General features: G+C 33.2%; 1 protein-coding gene across 1 annotated transcript in view; it reads left to right on the forward strand.

Moving 5' to 3' along the window:
* LOC113392871 (protein CBFA2T2) overlaps positions 1 to 26010 on the forward strand; it is an 83652-nt gene that overhangs the window by 25314 nt on the left and 32328 nt on the right. The window contains exon 2 of the mRNA XM_026629475.2: positions 23966 to 24038. Within this exon, the coding sequence (XP_026485260.1) occupies positions 23966 to 24038 (73 nt within the window). The remainder of the gene's footprint in view (positions 1 to 23965; positions 24039 to 26010) is intronic.

Raw genomic sequence — 26010 nt, forward strand, 5'->3', positions numbered from 1 at the left:
TTGAACTAGGTAAAATTCTTTTATACAATCAAGACCCACTAAAAAATCATAATCGAAATTTTCCTTGTCTATTACGAAAACATTCATTTTTTTTTTCACATCAAAGATGGCTATATCAAGTGTTATTACTCCATTTGCCTTTTTAACGCCATTAATCGTTTTTAAATTAGTATTGTTGCAATGACTGGTTTCCTTATTTTTTATTTTTAACAATTTAGAATTTATTAACGAAACGTTAGACCCAGAGTCATAGATTCCAGACACTTCAACATTTTTATTCAGTACTAATTTCACTTTGATCAATGGCGGTACTATTAGTTTTTTGGATCTTCACACTGCAATTCACATTCCAATTCTGAATTATTAACGAGCTTTACTTGCTTTTTATCTTTTTCAGTATTTGAATTTGTTTTAAACCAGCAAGAATCTTCTGAATGATAGCGTACACCTTTATTTAATTTTTCACAAATGCTACATTTTTTTTTCTCTGGCTTAGTATCTTCTTTCTTCTTGATAAATTTTCTTCTTGAAACTAAATGTTCTAATTTTCCAAGTTCACTAAACAAATTTTTTGTTTCTACGATTTGGTCTTTGTTGATTTTGTCTGTTATAAAATCTGGTAAGCCGGCAGCAATGATATCAATAAGAGTCCCTTCATCTATTGTTTTTCTTACCTCTAGTAAAAGTTTTTCTTTCTTTACTGCATATTCTAGTAAAGATCCTGATTGGTACTTGTAAGATAAAGCATACTTACTAGCAGTCCAACCTCTATTAGCATATGTTTCCAAAAAACATGATTTCCATTTTGACCACTCGGAATGTAAGCTAAGTTTCATCATCATAGAAGAATACCAATCAGTGCATGATTTTTCAAGAAATAATCTGAAGATTTCAATTATTTCTTCTTCTTTTACGATACTAAACCTTGTACATTCTTTTTCAAATACTTCCATCCACTGGTGTGCATTCGAACTTTTACCATCAAATTTTCCAATTACAAACTTGTCAGCTAAATTTTTAATACTTTGTTTTTCTTTGTCTTGTTGACTTTTAACAAATGTTTCCAAAATTTTCACTATGGGATCTTCTGAACACCTTTTACTACCAATAGTCATTTGTTCTTGGGTAGTTTCCTCTAAAAATTGATCCTGAAACATCATGTTTCCATCCTCATCAAAATATGTTTGTAGTATATCCTGTGTTGTTTTTATCCAAACACTTCTAGTTTGATATCTTTTCTTTAATGTATTTTTCACGGTAAAGAAGGTTTTCGAGGTTTGGATATATTTGTGAAGTGATACTGCTTGATATTCTTCAGGCATAACGAAAACTTTTCCATCTTTTGTGGCAATTGCGGTTATGGCGATATAGTTTGACTTTCCGTCTATTGATGGTTTAATTTCAAATGTAAACTTCAACGACTCCATTTTTTTACAATAAATGTCGTTTTATAAGATTTTTTCTTGTATTCTTTTTATTAGGACGACACAGTTAATGAAACACAATTGAGTTTCTCTGTAAAAAGAGATTTATATGTTTAATTTTACAATAAGAAAGAATAAAATAAAATTTTGTATTTACCTACGAATTTTTACAAAAATAATATTTACATACCTGTAAAAAGAGAAACGACATTTAATGTTTATTTATTAACAATGTCTGTTCCTAAATCACAAGATACTTTATACTTTACTTTATACAATTACGAGATTGATAATATTTTTATAATTATATTTTTTATAATTTAGTTGTCATGTCACTGCGCGTTCGATGACGGTTGATGCGCGGAATTCAAATTAAAGAATAATACATTTTTTCTTTACATATATATTTGAAATTAAAACGGTGGCAAAGAGTAACTACTGACTTATCCCTTCTCCTTTAAAATGTACTTCCCGAAACGGTGCTAGCTCTATGAGCCTACTCGAATAAAGAATATTTTGATTTGCGTTTCATTGATCGACTTATGTTAAGTAATTTAAGGTGTTCTTGTAATAATTTGTGATGATTGACACGAGAATTTTAATTTTGTTTTTTTTTTTTTTTTATCTAAAATCTGTAGCTACTCTTCGTTATATTTGCGTTGATATTATCTAAATCTTTGGGACCATTTGGTGTCTCTTCATTAAAGTTTCGCAAGAAAATATTATCTCAACTGCTTGCCATTTAATTTCATTTTTTTCCTCTGCTCTTATTAATTTTATTTATCTTTTTCTTGAGTGACTTTGTTTTACTCAGAAATAAAAATGACATTTCAATGTGTTAACTCTTATAAGTAATTTTTAATTTTGTGTTGTATAAATTATTCACCTTAATAAGTAATGCATCTATAGATCTATCTATCTATCTATCTAAATGATAAAAAATGTGCTAATGTTAATTAAAACTGGCGAATCGTCACAATATATCATATTTGTAAAAAAAAAAATATAATACATGTTATGATAAATACGGAACTCATAAATATCGATATTGATAGTACAAGCCCATCACTAGTGGGGGGTAATGGAGCTGTCAGCGCCAGGCGCCCGACACTTGGGCCTGAGCAAAGGATTACAGGTCGGATGTCAGACGAGAAAGGGGGGTTACTTAGTGTGGATTTGATGATCGAAGGATCGACTTATTGTGAAGGATCGTTGATTTACCGTGAAACGAAAATTTCGTGTTTAGTGTTCATATATAAAGACTAGCATATTCGGACTTCGTACAGGTGAAATTAAATCTAAATGGTTACCCTTTAAAGTTGAAATTTCCTTAGCGATTATATCCATGTTCCAAGTGCCTGCGTTTTTTGGGCTGCGCGTTGATTGATAATCAAAACAAACGAATAGATTAGGAAATGATTTCAATGTAAAGCGACTGTTACCTTGCTATTTTTATTACATTAGTAGCAAAACCTAGCAGATGTCCTGTCGGTGGACCAATGGAAGGAAGGACAAGGAAGTGCTGCAGCACTAACTTGTAGCGACAATGTATTCTGGTAAAGTGAATTTTTTACCCATAAATTTGTGGTCGAAAGGGTTTTGGGATCATTTTTGCGTATGTAACCGCTGCCCCTCTTGTCTTTCACACTCTTCGCTGATCAGTACGGAAGTACGAAGTCAAAACGCCTCCCATCCCCCTCCCTTTTCAACCATGCCTATATCAGATGCAAGAAAACTTTATACGTAAGATTTGTCAGTAGAAAAGTTCGCAACTGTATATCTGCATCATATGATCTTGCACATAATAATTTCATGTTTTGAGAATTACACACACAATCTCATGTCAATCAAAATTAATTAATTAGTTTGAAATCTTATTATTGTAAGGGTAAGTGGTCATCAATCACTACCTACTTAACATTAGCGGCATAGGCATAAGCATCAACCTTGTAAACCAATAGTAATTATTGCTTAGTATATTTGATATTAGTTGATAATTGTTATGTTATTAATAAATTAATTTAATTTTAAACAAACTGCGTTTCCGATGAGATATCCCGTTATACAGAAATCTACTTTTTTTTTTAGTTTTAGAGTTTTTTTCTAATCTGCCGTACAATTTTATAAGTCTTCGGTTCGTATCACACCCGTGAAACAATGACAGCTGACTTACGTTATTCCGCCATTTTAATACGCGTATCCAATGGAAATTATAATAATTATTATAGACAATACAAATACGATATTCTTACAAATACTGACCATAGACTGACGTAATTCTATAGACCAATTTTTATTTATATTTGAAACTTCAAAAATGACGAACTTCCCTACAATATTGGTCTCAATGTAATCTACTTAAGGGATGAATTTAAGAATATATAAGATCATTTTTTAACTAATAATAAGATGAATTTAATAATAACTTCAGACATTGAGAAAAGGCGTAGTTCCCTTCATCCACAATTTTATCCTCTGAGATGATGCATTTTTAAAAACTAATTTCTTTTTTTCTGTTAAGCAGAAGTCTAAATACCGAATCCCATATTTCTAACTTTGAAAGATGATAAGCTTCCATTAGAACTTTCATGGAAAATTTCCACCAGGGGTGAATTTGCAAAAACTTATAAACAGAAGCGTAAATATTGATTTTCATATTCCGAATCTAAAAACATTACAATTTTTCATACAAACTTTGTTCGCCAAATTCACCCTCTTAGGTAATGAATGTTTAAAACGCCGTGACAGCCGTCATATACAAAAACATAAACACTGATATCCATATTAATAACTTTCAAAAATGATGAACTGCCATATAAACTTTCATCTCCCATTTCATCCTCTTTGATTATGAATTTTCCAAACAGTTTTATCAATTTTTTTTAACTCAATAATATACACCTAAATACAAGTTTCTCAAATCAGATAATTACCATGCAAACTTTCATCCTCAACTAAACCCCCAAAATTTCATCATCTAAGATCCACCGGTGTAGGAAGCGCGTTGTATGTCGGTCAGTCATTTTTAAATTTTATTAAGTAGGCAAGCAGGCAGACTGCCAAAGTCACTAACGCTCATAGGCGCCGACTGTAAGAAATATTAACCATCGCACAGATCGTCACAGCGCCACAAGGGAACCTTGGGAACTAAGATTATACCTTAGTGCCCAAGGTTCCCTTGTGGAAATTAAAGTATCCTTTGAATTCAAAGATTGAGACATTGAATTCGATTAAATGAGAGTTTTTTTTTTAGTTCTATTATTAAATTTAACATTTTATTATTTAACTTTAATAGTTATATTTACTTGTAGTTGGGATTTGTACAAATTTGTCAGTTAAAACTAAATTTTCATATCTCACCACTAAATACAAGCTAAAGTTGTGTTAACCGATTCTGAGTTCAAATCTGGATGGCACTGCTGACTTTTCATGTTTTTAATTTGTGTTTATAAGTTACCAGTTATTGCCCGTGAATTCTCTTAAATTTTATATAATATAAAAAGTAAATGTCCTTCCGTGGAGTTCAAACTTGCCTCATTCAAAATTCTATTAAATTCGGTTCAGTGTTTTCGCCGTGAAAGATTATCAGATAGACAGAAAAAAGTTACTTTCCCATTAATAATATAAGTATAGATTTTATGCTCAACGGAGAAGGAAAACTTCGTGAGGTGCAGAGTCGGCTGAAAGTACCACATGTGTCCACCAACCCGTAGGCAAATTTAAACATCTAATGAGGCAAAGTGACACTCCCAACTGTGAAGTATACGGTGTATTAGAAGATGTCTCACTCTTGTTATTGGCATGTGACCGCAACCGCAGTTTGAGACAAACACGAAAATATGAACTAAATTTAAATTTGTTTAATCAATATTAAAGTGCTTTTAATTCTATTCTTAGTAACACTACGAGTATTTCAGCAATTAAAATTTATTACTTTGTTAGTGATTCTCTCAAACTGATTTAGTCATACTTTTTGAACCAATTTTGATTAAATTTAGCGTGTAACGATGGGCCGACAAGAAGGCTGCCTATAAAGGCCCCTTAAAAATACTAGAATAAAAAAACCCGCATTGGAGCATTGGGAGGGATATTCTTGAAATCTTTGCTACAAAAAGAAAGATGATAGAAATTATACATTTACAGGGTAGACTCTAATAAAATGAATCAACATAAACATACTATCAGCTTAAAATCTTATAACATATAAATTATAATATTTGACCCAAATCATAGATCGCGAAACTTAACGCAAAACCAGAAAAACTAAATTACAGAACACATCAAACGAATCAATTTGGGTGCTTCAAATAAATAAAGCGAAGGCTGCGGTTGACAGGCTGCGAGGGATGGCGGGCACAGATGTTGCCCCCCCACCCCTTGAAGGATTACAATTATCGGTGGAAAAGGTACTTTTCGGAAAAGGTTTACAAATGCATTGATTTATAAATAGTTTCATGTTTCATACATATTTAGTATAAGATTCGGCTTGTATTAGTTTTAATATTTGGTATACTACGACTACTAAAATTAACATTTAAGTTTTGACAAAAAAAATGACAATTGAATAACATGAAAATATACTAAATTTAAGGTTTTAAGGTTCTTGGTGTGTCGAATTGTTATACGAGATTAAATTAAATATAATGATTATGATGCTACTGTTGGTTCAGAGCGTGTTTAAGAAAAACTGGAAAAATCTTGATTTGATTTTGAATCTTTGGTATTAAATTAATAATACATATATTTTATTTTTTATATATTATTAAATTAATTACATATATCTCAATTTTCAATTTTGTTATAATTTTAAACGTATTTATATGAATTCCATTGATAATTGTTTATTTAATTTCACGTTAGTCAAAATAAAAACTATTAACGTTTTGGATATGAAAACGAAAAACCAAAAGAAAAAGTAGGATTTCGTATTCTTTTTTACAAATACATTAAAGGATAGATACAGCTGGGAGGCAATCTCTCTAATTGTGTAATATCCTTTTACACAAAAACGTTTCAATAGGTAAAGAAAACAGTTCATAAATATCCCAATGCTGGGCTAAGGCCTCGTATACTTTTGGGGAGAAGAAGCTGTGGTGCCTATTCGACGTGCTGCTCTAATGATATCAAGAGACACGTGTGGCATTTCTTTGAAACTAGACACATGCAGATTTCCTCACTATGATTTTCCCCACCATAAGATAAGTCATTTTAATTTCGAAAATGTGTTTATTATTATTGTATATGTAAACATGTAATATATTTGTATATACTACTATAGTTGTGAAAATGAAATGAAATATATATATCCCGATGAGTTTCTATCAATAAGCAAGTGTAATCACTTCTACATTGAATAAAGATTTTTCACTATGACATATTGCGATTTATTCAGTTTTAGGTACAATACTAAATATATGTTACAACCAACAGTGACAAGAAAATATATAATTGTTAAAGGTATCAGTTTGACAAGTGTATGTAATTTATGTTATTTTATTAGCGAATGCGTACAAAGGACTATTATTTAAAAAATTAAGCATAAAAATTCACATTAGCGACAGCTAAACGCTATAATATTATACGATTTCCTAAATGAAAATCCATATAACACGGCAGTCGGTGGCATATGGTGGCGCTCCGCGATCTAACAACGCTAGATGTGGCTGGAGCGTAGTTCGCGAGATGAAAATGTTCGATATTAATAATTAATATGTCAGAGATGTAAATAAGTATTTTGTGAATTTTATCAATATTCCATTCCCTAAAATATTTTTTTATGTCATCAAACTAAAGAAAAATGTACTTAATCATCGCAAAGATTTTTTTATTACAGCATGATTTCTATATATAGACTTTAAATAGTTTCACGAACCTTTGATATGAGAATTAATAAATACAACTCTTACTAAACTGTATTTAATATGAATTATTATCCACATAGGGTATTATTTTCTTAACAGTAAGTATTAAAATAGTATTGAATATCAATATACACTACTAAATGGAATAATCAAAATGTACTTTATTCGAGAACGTTCTTTCTTAAAAGATCTTTAATACTTGTGAATACACGTTATACTAATTTTAATCTTAACATAGTTTAGAATGTACTCCTTTATACCGATTAAATTATACAGATATCAAATACACTTAAATTATTATTATTCTGTGTGAAAATCAAAAATTGTCATTAGAGAATATTATGATGTCATGTCTAACGTTAAGCGTAGTTGACACTAAATCTGTTTCTATATTTAAAGTGTGTTTTGCTGTTGAGAGAGAGAGAGAAAGACAGAGTTATTGTACTCTGCACTTTTCTAAATATTACAATATGATTAATCTGTAAATTTCTAATGACGTCGCTTCTTTCGTATTTTATTTACTAGGCTCGCATAATCCTGTTAAAGGAATATAATTCGTGTGCCACTTTTAGCCGAAAAATAACTTAAAAATGTATCTTCCAGCAGCCCATACATCAATGTCAACATTCATTAAAATTTGCCAAACCCGCCGCGCCGTCGTCCACACCTGACGCCCGGCTACGAGCGAACTGTGCCAACTGCGGCTCCTCTGTTTTGTTACTCGTACATTGCCGTTTTACTGCAGCCGACTTGAAGAATTGCCCAACAAAACCATCGATATATATTCTACATTGCGAACGCTGTACTGCGTTTGTTGTGTACATTACTCATTAGTCTACTGCTGTTAACTATGTAATTTGTTGAAGGGAAATTGCTCGCTAATACATTGCTCGGTTATAATGGATGAAATTAAGAAAGTTCTTGTATAGCGCGCAATGGATGGAGAATAAATCGTTAGTTACGACTTTTGTGGAACGTGGTAGCGGTTCTTGGTTGTATCAGGTGGTGCCCAAATCTGGCGGCCATATTGATGGGAAATTCAAGTTTAGTTCGGAAATTAAATGTTTGTGGATTTTACTGAATATATTTTTGTATATACACAAGTATATTAGTGTGTTATTTACTTATATTTATGTATATATGTATATTTATTACTATACATTTATTAATAAACAACAGCAAATTTTTTTTTGATGCAACAATGACTTCATGTTTGATGTAAATTTGAATAAAATTATTAACATTATAACTATTCTCAATAAAGCTCTACCACGTTATAGAACTTATAAATAACTAGTTGTCGCCTGCGATTTCGCTCGCATTTTAGGTTTTTGTCGTCTGGTGTTAGACATAAAAAGTCTGTGTAACGTCCTTCCTGAAAGTTCAACTTTGTTTTATTTGCTATAAAACAAAGTTGAACTTTCATCAAATTCATTTTGGTTTGATTGTGAAAGAGCAACGTAAAGAAATACAGACTAACTTTCGCATTTATAATATACCACGATGAACAGTACATCTATAGAAGTATGGATGTACTGTTCATCGTGGGAGTTACTGTGTTAATGTAATAATACATATTAAAGAACATATAATATAATATATACGTATGTGTATTTTACCTATCTTAAAACATGTAAACCCGCAAATACCTATAAACCTTCCTAGTATACATATAAACCTTCTTTCAGCATCACTCGGTTTATTGATGAAACCGCAGTAAAATACGTTGCGTAGTTTAAAAGATCTAAGAGTACAGACGGCGGAAAGCGACTTTGTTTTATACGAGGTTTATATTACATGTAATTACATAAATGCTATGTTTTAAAATCAATACAATAACATATAAACTAGGAAAGAGTAAGTGCTTTGAACATTTTTAATATTAATGTCAATTCAAAGGTGACTCTGTACCGTTCTTGAGCCGTTTTATTCGGTCGTGCTTTACGCTAACCCAATTATTAATTATCGATTCAAATATGTTTGTAGAATGAAATAAATAGATTTAATTTATCTTTTATTTAATCAAGAGATTATTTCCAGCGTTCAAAAACTAAAGTGAAATGTTTTTCAAAGCGTTATCAGTGATCCTTTTGTTAAGATAACTGGGGCACAGCTGGCTGTTCTCAGGGTATGCAAATATTGTTATCTTGACCCCAACTCGTCTCCTATTGGCTTACTGTTTATGCGTTATTGACAAAATGGCGTCGGAACTTTCAATCGACAGTTTTTTAAATTTTATAAAATACAAATTTTATAATTTTTAATTTCAAACAATGCTTATTTTCGTATTCTTAAATAAAACTAAAACTATTTTTTATAGCATTATAATAGAATTTGTAAATTTGGTAAATTGTTCTTACTAGAAATTTTAACAATTCTCGATATTCATTCAAAACGATATATCGCAACCTCGGGAAATAAAATGTTACGTCTTTTGTGACTGTAGTTAAACTGGCTTTGTTAAACTTCAAACCAGAACACAATAATACATAGTATTTCTTTTGGCCTCTAGAATATACGATTAGTTACCTACCAAGACGGGCGAGCACAAAACCCTGCAACCCGGTAAATATAATGTTTGTTTGTTTGTCTTCAATGCGTTTCTAAACGATTCTTCCGATCGTAATGAGACGTTGAAGTGCTGGCGTTTGACAGCAGAGTAAGAGTAGAGATTATACACTTATTCTATCCATATGAAGCCGGACGGATAGCTTGTCTTATATCTATGTGACATATAATGTTGCCATGAAAATGGTTTTTATGCGATCCACACTTGATAACGCTGCAGTACATCTTTATATATTTCAAACGATCGCCTCGACAGTTTACATTTGAGTAAGGATATTACTTAATTTTGCATTACAACTTACGATTAATTATAAAATTAAGATAAAAAATGTAACAAAAGTTTATTTTTAAAGAGAGAACCCTTTTAATCTTTAACATCATACAAAAGTTCAAAGTGATATTTCTCTAAACAAATTAATATGAACGGTTATGGTTATATTAATTTATAAGTATTGATACTTGAATTAAGTATTTTTCGTAGCACACAGCTACGCGCTACACCGTCTCTACAAAGACCTCGTGTCGCTAACTCGTTTGAATAAAATCGAAATAATATCGTTGGAACTAGAAAAGTGTCAACATTATGTTTAATTTTAAAAATTAATATTTTATTACAAGTATGTACTATAAAAATGCTTGCCACTTTTCTCTATCTTTTTGACTGTCTGTCTGTACGGACAGAGTGATTCATGAGGAAGGTTTAGCTTTATAATTCATTAGAATTCTGTTAAAAATGACGGAAGTTTTTTTATGATATAAGTAGGCGGACGAGCAAATAGGCCACCTGATGGTAAGTGGTCACCACCGCACATAGACAATTGCGCTGTAAGAAATATTAACCATTACTTACCTTGCCTATGTGCCACCAACCTTGGGAACTAAGACGTTGTGTGCCTGTAGTTACATTGTCTCAATCATCCTTCAAACCGGAACACAACAATACTGGGTACTGCTGTTTAGCGGTAGAATGTCTGATAAGTGTTTGGTACCTACACAAACGGGATAGCACAAAGCTCTACCATCAAGTAAATGTATGACGATGATACTTGAAGATGAGGGAAAAAACAGGCCGATTGAGATTCTATTACATTACACAGGCCATGTAATGTAATAGAATTAAATGTATTATGACATAAGCATTTTATGTAGGCGCTATATCTTCCCGTGCGAACCTGTGACGGGTTGTTAGTGTAGAATCATTATATTCATTACAAAAAAAGAGAGTTAAGCAACAGTCTGTAACCGACTTTATATTTCTCTTCTTACGTATTAATAAGTCGGTTTGATTATTCCTCACGACGTTTTGCTCTGAGCACGAAGTGAATTATACATACAAATTGAATTTTACTTGTCTAGATTTGACCCAAAACCTTTGAATATATTAAGATCAAGTGATTACATCGTTAAAATTTAAAATAATAAAAATATTTTAAATTCAATTAACAATTTTCAAAGTGTAAACATTATAATCCAAGCGTAAAATCCGCAATAATCCCTATATATAAATGTTTGCAATGTTCGGACACGCGGCGCCATCTGCGGCCCGCGGCGGAACTAATTTATATGTTTGTTTGAGAAACAAGATTTGTGTAATATTATGTACAAGTGATTTTTAGATTATATAATAAAATTATTACATATGAGAATTTTATAATGTATTTATTTTTATTAAAGAATGCTCTTTATATTTTGATACCTCAGGTACTTGGGGAGCTTCAATTTTTATATTTAAAGTAGGTAAGCAATCTGGGAAATGGGCTACCTGATGATGATGATGAAGTACTCACCACCACCCACAGATATTGACCTTGCAAGAAATATTAACCTTTACTGGCATCGCCAAGGCGTCACCAACCTTGGAAACTAAGATGTTATGTCCCTTGAGCCTGTAGTTACTCTAGCACACTCATCCTTTTAGCCGGAACACTGGAGTGCGAAGTATAGAATGTAGGATTATTAGATACTCAGAAGGGCTTGCACAAAGCCCTACAGAGGTTTACTCAAGGTCAACTTCGTTCCTCCCACTTTAGACCCCGTATGCTTATTTAGATCCTACTATGGTTTTGAAGATGTTAACCATAGTTGCAATAGTGCCAGTATCTTCGAATTAAGGCGATACTTACCATGAGATGATACACCAGTACTTCTGCCAAAATTTCCCCAGAAAATGGAAATATTAGCGATAACCCAAAACAACTGTATCCCAATTTTAAAAGTCGAATAGAGAAACGCTGTGAAAGCTTTCGTTGAATGCGTTCGAACCTGCAATAAAAGAGTATTAAGTGACTCGCTAAGAACGTCAGCAAACATCATAACTCGTGGAAAATCCTCAATTATCCTGATGTAACTGTTTGCAGTCGTGCGCGGACACGCGACGGCACCTGCGACACGGTTCTAATTAAATCATATTTGCTTGTTTATGAGCTGAGCGCCATCACCGTGTGTACAACCTGAATGATGAGTATTCATGTTTGGAGATTATAGGATATGTTTTAAACTAGGAGACCCATTATTGTAGTAAATATATTGCCCGAAGATGTACCACAGCTAGACTTAGGGCTCCTCGTTTGTACGGAATTACACTGTTTTTTTAATCCTATATAATCGTAATTAAAGTAATCCTACATAGAATACTTATCTTTGATTGAGATGTTTTTTTTTTACTTTTTCTTAAATATGTCACATTTTTTAAAGTTTTCTTTCATATATTATTTACTTGCCGAACCTGCGGCTTTAACTGCGCGAGATTTATAAAACTTAACCTATAGCCTACAAACCGTCACCCCCATTTTACCCCTCGAAGGGTAAATTGAAATAAGTAGTCTATCTAATATGGACTCAAGCTATCAAATAAAATTTCATCTAAATCGGTTCAGCGATTTAAGTTTGAAGAAATAACGGGTAATTTCGCATTTATAATATAAGTGAAGGTTTTTTAAAACAGCTGTCGTCTAATATTGACCCCGTGATCTGTTTTGATGGGTTTTCTTTCAATATTTTAATTATTATGTCGATCGTGTTCTGACGTAATTTTCGTAATTTCACGCCTTCAAAATCGTCAGATAATATTGACAATTAATCTGAAGTTTTAGTACAATAATAAATAAATAAATAATAAATATTGGACAACATCACGTACATTACTCTGATCCCAATGTAAGTAGCTAAAGCACTTGTGTTATGGAAAATCAGAAGTTACGACGGTACCACAAACACCCAGACCCAAGACAACATAGAAAACTAATGAACTTTTTCTACATCGACTCGGCCGGGAATCGAACCCGGGACCTCGGAGCGGCGTACCCATGAAAACCGGTGTACACACTTCTCGACCACGGAGGTCGTCTTAAATACATTGCTTAATAAGATTGTTATATACTTCGTCGTTATATAGTTTTTTTTATTGAATCTTTAGAAAATGAGGAAATAATTTAATTTTGTCGTTATGGCGCACGAAAATTTTGTGTGTGCAAAGGCGTGTACAGCCAACCTATAACATACAATCATAATTTTAAATTTTGATTAAATTGATCATTATTTATTCTGTCAATGAAATATACCATTGCCGACTATAAACATGTTTGAGGGTAAAGTTTAGAATCTTTAAATCGCTACAGTACAATGGACTGCAGGAAAGCGAATTGTAGCGACCACAAGATCACAAAAAAGGAGATAATATTAAACGTTTTCAAATTTAAATATGATGGCTGATCCGAATAACAGGAATTATAAATGTTAACACTAAAGGCATGGATGGACAAAACTCCGGCGGAAATTTAATTTTCGATGCTAATTTCTATATTTACTTTTCGGATTTGGCCTAATCGAGAAAACGTGAACTCATATCGACATAATAACTAAAATAAATAATTAGTTAATTATTATTGTAGTTTTTTCATTTATCACAGAAACATTGAGCATTTTTTATTTCTAGGTTGTCATGTTTAACTAAAAAATGTCACGAAAAATATCTTAGTTTAGCATGCGTAAATTAAATTTCAGTAATTAGGTATGTTGTTTTATAAGGCTTTTAAGTGTTTTTCTGCGATTGTTCTGGTACTTTATTGGGCGTATTCTGCCCAGAACAATTGCTTCAAAAAGACAATTGACTCATTTTATGTAGTTTTATAATATTTTTAAGTGTTTGTTGCGATTGTTCTGTTTTCTATCTTTCTTGGGCGGATTCGGCACCGAATAATTACGCCAAAAAGCCACTGACTCATTTTACTGTGTAAAACTATTGAAGATTATAAATCCACTTGTGTAATATGTATTAAAAAAACGAGCTGAGATGGCCCAGTGGTTTGAACGCGTGCACTGATTGCGGTTTAATCCAGGCAAGCACCACTGAACTTCCTTGGCGGTGGAGGAACGTATCGTGAGAAAACCTGCATGTGTCTAATTTCAATGAATATCTGCCACATGTGTATGCATCGCGTTGGAGCAGCGTTGTGGTATAAACTCCGAACCTACTCAAAGGGAGAGAAGAACTTAGCCCAGCAGTTGGATATTAAAAAGCTTTAACTTACTTTACTACAATATAACAATACAGTCGATAATATTATTTTTTTATTAAACAAATTGAAGAAAATAAAGTTGACTGTAAAAAAATCGTTTAGGCAAAATACAAAGTTTGAACTATAAAATAAACTTTAGCCGATTTCGAGTTCCGAGATTGGATACAGAAGTTTTATTTTAAGCAAATATTGATCCCAGTGGAAACTCAATAGCGACATCTGGCACCGAATCCTTATAATAATGCGGGCGACAGTTGGTCACCCCTGGGAGATATTGTGTTGTCTATCATAAAAGAGAGTCGACTCGTTTAAGCAATAATACAGATCTATTTGCTTATTGATATTGTTATTATTATTTACACTCTGTTTAAATATAAAGCGGTTGAAGACACCTAACTTATAAAAAAATAATATGTACCTTCTCCTAAATGTGCTATATCTTCTCGTATAAGTTTTACGTATATTGGCTTAGTAGATTTTTTAATAAGACGTTACTAAGATTTTATTAAATATTAAGAACATTTAATTGGTGCTTTATTGCATTTTTTAGGCAGATATTACGCAACAATAACATTAACAGCCTGTACATTTCCCAATGCTGGGCTAAGGCCTCCTCTCCCATGATGTAAGGAATGGTTTATATAAACATATAACAACAATGGTTGTTATAAACACTCCCGTAAATCTGTTTGTCTATACTAATAATATAAATGCTTACATTGGTTGATCTCTCCGTCTGTCGTTTTGTTACGATTTCACGGCTAAACCATTAAACCGAATTCGATAAAATTTGGTATGAGGCAAGCTTGAGCCTCAATCAATGACGGTTATTTATACCTAAAAACTTTTAAAGGGGGATTCTCTTTACTCGGGGCGAAAGCTTGTACTGTAATATATTTTTGCGTCAGATTAGGTTAGACTATATTTTTTAAACTATATTTTTTTTACTGATTTGTGTGTCTAACGTATATATATAATTGTATCTGATTAGTGTGAGTTACCGTTTGTTAAACATAAATATTGAAAGTCCAAAATTAACTTAAGTTTGGTTTTGTTTTACCTGAATCTTTCTACTCTGTATGTTGAATTTTGTCGCAAATACAATTAATTAAAGATAAAACACAACCAAATATTTAATACTAAATTCAACTACACTAACATAAGTATAACATATATAATTATACTTTAGAAATGTTACACAGTATATGTTACAACTATAAGAAAGTAACGGCTTATAAAATTTACTACAGGGCACGTGAAAATGCAGTCTTGCTTGCCTAGCAAAGTTTCACTCATCTGCAATATTATAATCACAGCAACATGATATTAGTACTCTACCATCAAACAATAATTCTGTTAATAATAGATGGGAGAGGAGGCCTTAGCCCAGCAGTGGGAAATTTACAGGCTGCTAATGTAAAAAATGTGTGGTCACTAAAGAGGTCTGTACAAAGCTCTACCACCATTATTATTAAATATTTTATTGTTATATTAAATGAATTCAATTCTCTTTATTCCATATATTCAATTCTACCAAAAACGAATCTTCTCTGGAACTTTGTTGGTGAAGTGAATTCCAAGAGGTCAGTTTTGTCTTAGCAAATTGAAAATAAAATCGAATCGAACCCAAATTAGAATAAAACGCCGGCCGATTTACATCCAAATGTATTGATGCGACCCCGCTAACTATTTACATTTTCAGGATGATTTATCGTTTCATTTTTTTAAACGATAATATTATGAAATATTTACAGACTAAACGCCCGTGCCCTTGTTTAACACGTAACAATAAATGCAATGACTCGGTGATAGGGCTTTGTGCAAGCCTGTCTTGGTATGTAACACACGCTCTGCCAAAATACTTAGTTTTGTCTTGCTCCAGTTCGAAGGATTTGAATGTAGGATTTGCAAAATTATATGTTTGTTCGAAATAGGTTTTCGGAAACGGTCCCATTTAAATTTTGGAAAGACCTAATGAGAAGTTTCGGCAACAGACAACGGAACTCTTCAATAAATCTTGGAATACCAGCTCCAGCAAGCGCTTCCAAAACGGCCTAGTCTTTGCCACGTTATACCTGACGTTGTCCTCTTCTAATATTTCCACTGTCTTCATTTAAAGCCATGATTTAACCATCTGTTCTTTCGTCTGAGCATACTAGCATTTCTCAGATCTACAACATATAATATCCTTCAAATTGAATGACTGCGATGTAGAGATATTATATGCAAGGTATAATATTGCATAAATGTGTGCACACAAACAAATGAAATATCTGTTCGTTGATTCTTATATTCCAACGGATCCATGCGCAGGACCCACGGCTTCTTAGACTTGGAATTGTTTCATTGCTGTAACCCGTTATCTGCACTGTGTGCATTATCTCGTGCGTAGAAGACTTAGTGTACGTGAGATGATTGACTTAAGAGTAGAGACAGCAAAAAAATACAAATTATATATGTTATATATTAATAGCGTAAGCTGATTTTTGTCCCAGTGATTATGGGACGACGGCTGCACATAAAAAATCTGTTATGGCCTCATTTTGAAGAGAAAATAAAGAGGATTCTTGATTGCAATTTACTAAATTGTTACGATTTAACAAATAATTAATTTTAGAGAGGGAAAAAAAGTTACTGACCTGTTAGAGAGCGGTACTATTGCTGTAAAAGAAAAAAATGAAGAACGTATATAAAAATAGCGTTAAATTGTAGAAAACTCCAATTCTAACTGAACTAGTGTTTGACATTAAATTTAACTATTTGATGACATTAACTATTTGATGACATTAAATAAACTATTTGATGACATTAAATATTTGACATTAAAATTTTCATTAAAAAAAGGTTTCATCATTTTGGTGCCAAATAATAATAAGTGACTTGCCGTTTCCAATGAAATGAAATCAAAACAAACCCTGTCATGTTTCGAAATTCCTACAAAATCTTTTGAATAAACGTGAAATTTCGCGTTAGACCTACTAGTTTCTAATAATCAAACGATAACTGAACGTAGACAGAGATCGTGAGTGATTAGATCTGTAACTCTGAGGCTGCTACTGAAAATAACCATTCAAACCCAGGCCTTCCGGATCTGCAGCTGTAAACGTTAGGTACTAGCCTAACACGGCGTATCTATAACACAGCTGACCGCTCGGCGAGTGACGCAATCACCGCGTGCGGCCATGTGGCGCGGGGGCGCGTTTTATTTATACACGGGAACCAGCTGTGCCCGCGACTTCGTTCAAGTTTTAAATTTTAACACGTCAACGGTTTAGAAATTAACCATTAAAGCATATGAGAAATACTGAGATAACAACTAACCACAACGAAATAGCACGCAAATAATGCACTCAAACGCACATACACAGAAAAACATTCACACGTGTAGTGGCTTATATACCTATAATATATATATATATATAACGGCGTCTACCCTAATTTATTCGCGAAAATGCGAAAATTGATAGATAAAAGAAGGAACATGCCAACTAGGGGCAGTCCCCTACCGACTACGTTCTGAGCCGATGTGCGATCTCATAGGAGACACCCTCAGGAACTTCACTCTGGAGCCCGTAAAGGCTCAAACTTCAAGACTGAGTCTAGTCGTCACTTTTTCAATTCGTAATTCAGCCTTTTAATGTATTGGCGATTTCGTCTGTTCGTTTCTTTAATATGAGCTATTTACTCGTAAATTGTGATGTTGTCTGGCAACACAAAAAAAAGCACATGCATTAAATAAACGTAAATTAAATTATAAATAAGATATAAAGGCACAGACACCATGTTTGTGGATGTCTTATTTTAATCCATGAAATTCTGATAAATTTTTAAGCGCATGGAATATCCTCCGAGCCCAGCATTGCGATCTTAACAGACGTTATTTAAAATCAACCATATAGCTCCTGATATGTTAACGAACAATTTCATATACAGCTTTATATATTAGTACGGCGAATATACCGTTTTTAATAGTAGTTAAATCCATTAGACCAGATGGCTAGAAGTTGAATATTGCTGAAATGTTTCGCTGCGATATATTAATGGTGGAGTTATACAATGCAACTGCTATTGTGACGGAACGCGTGCCGGCCATGTGGCGCGGGGGCACGCCGTATTTATACCAATCAACGATGCTTGCACTTGCTTTTCTTATTAAAACTATTATTAATATTTAACGTGTTATTAATAATCAACTTGTATATTGTAATCAAATTTATAAATTAACAAAACAATTGATATTACTTACGTCGAATAATTATACAATATTCAAATATTTTTAATCATTACACTTTCTTATTGATTGTCAAAATTCAACCCCCATAAAATTTGAGCCCATAAAATATTTTATCCTGAATTTATTCATAAGGGTGGTATTTTTAAATTATATACTACAGTTACTAATTGAAAATACTAAAACCTGCATGTATAATATGATTTTCTATTATATGTAATTTTATATATTATATAAAAACAAAATACTATTACGAGTTGCTATGAACTCAACATTGAATAGTAGTCTGTAATCATTTATTTTTAATTTTGAAATACGCTTAATTATTAATTGTTATTTAATATTAAACCACAATATCCAAAAAAAAACAAAGTTTAAATATTTAAAAATAAAATAAATAGTTACTAAATATAAAATAAGTGGGGACATAAATACTCTTTTTCCCGGAGATCGGGACGGAGTATTTATTAAAACCGACTGAAACGTCGATGATGTACAGACGTGATGTACTTAATAGTAACAAATATCTATACTAATATCATAAATGCGAAAGTAACTTTCTATGTTACCTTTTTACGATTAAACTGCTGAACCGATTTAGATGAAATTTGGTCTGCAGATAATTTGAGTCTCGAGGAAAGGCTACCTTTATAAGCCGCCCCGTGAGGGGGTTAAAATTATACCACCAAAATACTTCGTTCTACTCATAACTATAGAGCCATGACCTAAAGTCATTGCTTCGAAACAATAACGTACAGATAACTAAATATATTGGCCCAGAACATTACAACTGCTCCGATTTAATTTAAAAAAATAGAGAAATATATTTTGTCCCCTATAAGGAGCGAAGTTAATTTTTCTATATACATATAACGTATTAAATGACAAACACAATGAAATAAGTTAACAAAGATTGAGAATGATTCAATGACAATATATAAAATTATTTTTGAAACCTATATAATATATAAAACAAAAATATAAAATAAAAAAATATAATAGTTAAAATAATGTACTTATGTATATAAAAGCGAAATACGACTCACTGATTAAACACGAAATCTCAGAAACTATAACATCTACAAACTTGAAATTTGCCCGGTAGGTTTCTTATAAGGTGTAGTGATTTGCTAAGAACGGATTTTACGAAATACCGTTGTACGTTACATTACGTGTTTTATAAATTTCACGCAGGTAAAGCCGCAGGTTCGGCTAGTATTACATAAAAACGTTTACAATAGCAAGAGATAGAGTGTGAACGGTTTCCTGGAGGGGGCATAAGGCTTTTTCCTTATAGCCGCCGTGAGCCGCGTAAAATTACTTCCTTTCAAAAATACACAAACGAGATAAATTAATTACCAACCTAACCTTAATCGTAGTCGGTTAAACATGACAAATAGTCCTCAAGTCACAGAGGGTGCTCATTAGAGGGTCGAGCAGGTGCGGTGCAGGCGTCACGTGACGTTGGCGGATAATTGAAGTTAAAATGTTTTCGATAGATTAGTTATTCAATCTGTATATTAAGATAATGAAGACAGCAAGATTGTATTGTAAGACTAACTCGTTAATCTAGTCAACTTATCAAGCTGTATATCACGAGATACTAAGCTCGGGTCGGGCCGATAAAAAATACTGTCGAAAAATTCTCAATAACTGCTTGGAAAAGTTGAAAATGTTTACGCTCCCGTACCGGTGTTTAAACATACACTTGTGCACAGCAATGTGTTCTGCGTATTTGCCTGGACTCCCTTGAGACTCTATAACATGTCCGCCGAAACCGAAATCGATTAAAACAATTTCGTAATTACACTTTATCAATATAGATGTGTTTGATACACTTGCTTATTAATATAATATAAGATTTTTTTTTAAATGTCATGATTTACAATTATTGATTTCATACAATATCAATAAAAAAAAATCTTTATTTGAATTAGCCTGGAGGCGATCATCTCATTCCCAAGACGTGCAATCAATTAAGAATTTATTAATTTTATAATATCTCTTAGCACACAAACGCTCTTTAACGGTTATTTTGAATTTTACAATTGAATATTTTTAAACGTTTTCTGGGATCACGTTGTAAAAACCTTGTTGTAAATAGATTGTCCTGCAAAAGAGTTACTATCCCTATGTAATCGGGTAATTGAAGTATTCTTGTTCCTAGTATTAATATAATAGTACGTAATGTTTCTGCAAAATCGTGGAAAAGTTCTATTGATGAGAATAAAAAATTATCACCATTTTGGAAAATAAAATACTTTGACACAAACAGAATTGGCGTTCATTTTCTAATTGTTTAAAATGTTCAATATATTATAGAAATAGACAAAAGTTACATTTCAATTCATCTATAAAATCTCTTATTGTATTTTTTCACCGAATGCAAAACATACAGTTTGAACTTTACTACAATATAAAAATGGATTATTGAGTTATTTATTATCTGTGTTCATTGCCACAGATATAACAAACAATTCAAAAGGAAATACAGGAAATACAGTCATGCTCCCATTCACTATTTTTTCTAAAATGTAAAATCTATACTGGTATTTAAATTTAATCTTCGTTCAATAATCGATTAGTTCATCACTCGTTTTCCGGTGAATGAAAACATTTAGCAGACTTTTTATACAATTTGCTCAGCGTCCTGATATAAAGGTGTTTAATGCGGAACCAATGTTATTCCGTATGAAAACAATTTCGATACTTGACGGCTAATCTAATCGGGAAAATAACAATTTCAAATTAAAATTTTTGGAATAAAGTGTATGCAGTTCCGTGTATAGTGTGAAGTTGGCGTGTATTCGAGGACAACTTCAACATTAACAGCCTCTAAATTTCCCACTGCTGGGCTAAGACCTCCTCACCCTTTGAGGAGAAGGTTTGGAGCATATTCAACCAGGCTGGTCCAATGCGGGTTGGTGGAATACACATGTGGCAGAATTTCGTTGAAATTAGACACATGCAGGTTTCCTCACGATGTTTTCCTTCACCGGCGAAAACCACAAATTTAGCACATGAAAATTCAATGGTGAAGATGCACGCGTTCCAACCACAGGGCCAATTCGTCTCCGAGGACAACTTCAGGGCGATAAAATGTGACAGTTGAATATGATGATGTCATTGTTGATTTAGAAATTTTTCGATGTTCATAAATGCTCAATTATTCTTCATATACAAAACATTCGTGCCCTTGTTTAACTTAATTGCTATTTTTTTTCTCACAGTCCACTTAACTGTACAATGCATGCATTAACTACATAGTTTAAAACGAATTCGCTGTCGTCTGTCAGTCCCTGTGTATGCTGAGATCTTTAAAACAACGCAACGGATTTTGATGCAGTTTTTTTAATAGATAGAGTGATTCTTGAGGAGGGTTTATATGTATAATACATGGATAATACAGTAGAGAAACACTGATAATTTTAGAACACTAATATGATGTCGTAAATAAACACTCTTTTGCGCTTAAATTGCAAAGGCTGATTGAACGAGATAGATCAAAATCACGTATTAAAGTATTGTATACCATAAAAAGGTCTACAAAAAGTCCGTGGTGGTATATGTCTATCTCTTAGGGATAAGACATATGGCTTATTTACGAAGCGATTATAAGCAAGACAGCATTAATCCATATCCAATTAAGTACCTTGAATAAATTGTGAATTGAATATAGATCAATATGGCCTTTTACAGCAAGTAATTTAAATGAATATTTTCGAAGAAATTACAGATTTAAAATGCAGAGACATAGCGGTTTGTATTGTCTAACGAACAAAAAGCTGTGAATGTTGTATACAGAGACATTTTGTAGTATATTTAGTATCAGCATTGCATCCGTGCGAAGTCGGGTCGGATCGCTGGTTAACTATAATTGATGGATAGATAGATTGAAATTTAATTAACTTTCCTATAAAAATAAGCAACTTGTGAGATTTTTGCCGATTCTTCTCAGTAGAATCTACATTCCTGATTTAACACTTAGAAGCCTACATAACTATTTCGCTGTCCCGTGAGTCTCATATGACTCGGTTCAGTAGAATCTACATTCCAAACCGGTCTACCACCGGTAGTACTTTACTTAATATAGTTCTGTAAAATGACGATTCAAAAGTGCTTGTAAAAGCCTACTTGAATAAATTATTTTTGTTTTGATGAACAGGGGTCGTTAAACATTATTTTGATTTAATTTAATGGCCTACTGTTACACGCTAAGGTACTGTTCAAAATCGTTCCTCTTAACTCCATAAGATCTCTGCTACGTATTTTTGAGGTGTGATTTTACTTGGTGGTAGGGCTTTGTGCTAGCCCGTCTGGGTAGGTACCACTCACTCATCAGATATTCTATCGCCAAACAGCAGTACCCAGTACTGTTGTGTGCCGGTTTGAATGGTGCGTGAGCCAATGTAACTACAGGCACAAGGGACATGACATCTTAGTTCCCAACGTTATTGGCACATTGGTGATGTAATGGTTAATATTTCTTAAAGCGCCATTGTCTGTGGGTGGTGGTGAACACTTACCATCCAGGTGGCACATTTGCTCACCCGCCTACCTATCACATAAAAACAAAACATTTTTAGCTCACACATACCTGTCTGTACTTATTGTGATTTTTTTTGCTTCTCATGATTTTTAATGACGTCTTAGAGAGTTGAACCGATATCGTGAAGAGAAACAAGTAATTACTATTATTGTCTCTGCACCAATTTGTTCTATGGAGTGACGCCAAGACAGATGGTTCATATCTCCATTACCAGCGCAATTGTGACGGAACCCAGCCGCCCAACTCGGTCAAGTGCGAGTGTTGGTATAATATTTAATTTTAGAACGTTTCTATAAACGGAACTTTACTGATAAAGCCCGTTTACATTTAACTTAATACCTTTTGTCTATAATATGTACGTGGAGGATAATAGTTATCAGTCCCACCCAAACTGGTACGAAACACTTAAAATCTAAGTCTGTCTGTTTGTATGTTTACTATTAAAAAATATATTCCAAGTTGAATTAATGAGTTCTTCTATAAGAGTACGAACTGAACGTGTATACAAAATTTCAGTTCAATCGGTTAAAGATATCTAATTCTAAGTTGAGTTGGAAGGTTTCACACATACATACATACATACTTACATTGCAAGTTAAATAAAAGCTTGTAAAAAACATATTATAAAGAAATGCCAAAATGATCTTGCTAATGTCTATGAATTGGTGATTATTTAACATCAGGTCGCCTGTTAGTTTCTCAAAAAAATCCATAACAATGAAGATCCTATTGAAATGAAACTCAAAGAGCTGATATAAGGAAACAGTGGAGGATGTTGCATCTTAAATTATAATGAAATTGTTCTTTATTTGCAGATGGAGGCAAAGGTGAAAGAAGAAATTCCAGATAAAGATTACAATCAGCCCACAACAACTGAAAGACGGAAATGTGAGTTTATTCAATAAATTAACATACTTATAATAAAACTGTGATATTGGTGACAGATATGTTGTGTGTGTTGTGGCTTTTTCTATCGAATGTCAAATCAATGATGCCAGAAAGAGAGAGCACTATTGACTAAACATCTGCCAAGCAATGTTTTTAGTAAGGCCGCAAGTTTTCATGTGCCTGTCTGTGTTTGTGATTTATCTCGCGGTCAACGGAGAAGTCTACAGAGAAGATGACGTTGCCCAACTGTACGTCATTTGCGGAACGTTAAAAATATTACCCGTTTCATAAAACTCTAATTTCACGAGATGATTTTTAAACACGAATTAGGTACATGTAAATCAGCGATGAGGGAGTATGAACCCACAATTGTCTGTTAACATTATTTTGTTAGCACTGGCCCATGACAGCGCTAATATTTACGAAGCATTATTTCAATTATTTGTGAACTACAAGTCGTTTTATTGGTTGGCCTTTGTGCAAGGCCATCTGAGTAAGTACCACTTACTGACCATATATTCTACCATCAAATAATAAGAGTTAGTAATCCCGAGTTCCACTTTAAAGGGTCACAATATACATTTCACGGTGCGGTACATAATATATTAGCTTCCAAAGTTGGTGCATTCGTGTGATTTCAGGAATGTTCAATATTTCTTACAGCTCCATTGTCTATGGGTGGTGGTGACCACTAACCATCAAATGGCCTACCAATAACATAAAAACAAAACACATAGAAATACCTCACCTCGGGTACCAGTGTTTATGAATTTCATGTACTAAGATAGACGAAGTAGAGCAATCAAATAAATCAATACCATAACGCCTCGCTAATCATGGCACCCTTCGTTATGTCACCCTACGTGCCGAAATATGGCACCCAGTATATGGCTGTATCGGTGTCATGTCGAACTCATAATAAATAAGAAAGATAAATCAATATCCCACTGTTGGACTTAAGTTTTGTCTTATTTTGTGGATGTATTAGCTTATATATTGACGACCTCCGTGGTCGAGTAGTGTGTACACCGGTTTTCATGGGTACGCCACTCCGAGGTCCCGGGTTTGATTCCCGGCCGAGTCGATGTAGAAAAACTTCATTAGTTTTCTATATTGTCTTGGGTCTGGGTGTTTGTGGTACCGTCGTTACTTCTGATGTCCATAACACAAGTGCTTTAGCTACTTACATTGGGATCAGAGTAATGTATGTGATGTTGTCCAATATTTATATTTATTATTTATTTATTCCACCATGCAGCTCTAACGTGGGTTGGTGGACACATATGTGATAGATTTTTGCTTCTTGTTTTCCCGCCTCACACACTCCATCCATGTTTGCTTAAGTCGTCCTCTAAACTACCTCCCTCTACGCTTAAGCAGGTTTTATTACGAACGCGAGATATATTATTAACATAGAAGTGTTAGTCTGACTTTGTACTGTCTTCTGTTTAGTTCGTTCTAACCACTCGGCCATCTCGCCTCCCATATTCAGAGAATAACTGACAAGCACAGATACCTAACCTATACACCCTACAGCTTCACATCACAACAACAGTACTTAGTATTATGTTCCCGTTAAGGTTAATATTTCTTATAACGCCAATGTCTACAATGGTGTCATTTACCACGATGTGGCACACTTGCTTACCAGTTTATGTAAACAAAAATATACATATATAACTCACTTTCGTGTCGCAAATACGTCACGATTCGTAAACATATAAAGCAATATCGTCCTTATAGTATGTACTACGTATACTATATATGTATATAATCAGGTATTATTCTGTAGGCTTGTTTGTGGGAACTGACAAGTGTGAGGCGATCATAATCTAACGATAGCGACGGGCGGCACGGAGCGGTTCTGCGACGCAGATCTAAGTTGTTTTAGAAGCGGCATTGCGGTTGCCGAACTGAGCTCCGTGGCTGTTTTAGGGGGAAATCTTTTGTTTGTACAAGTGGTCTAGTGCTT

This window comes from Vanessa tameamea, chromosome 25, assembly GCF_037043105.1.
Source record: "Vanessa tameamea isolate UH-Manoa-2023 chromosome 25, ilVanTame1 primary haplotype, whole genome shotgun sequence".
Taxonomy (NCBI): Eukaryota; Metazoa; Arthropoda; class Insecta; order Lepidoptera; family Nymphalidae; genus Vanessa; species Vanessa tameamea.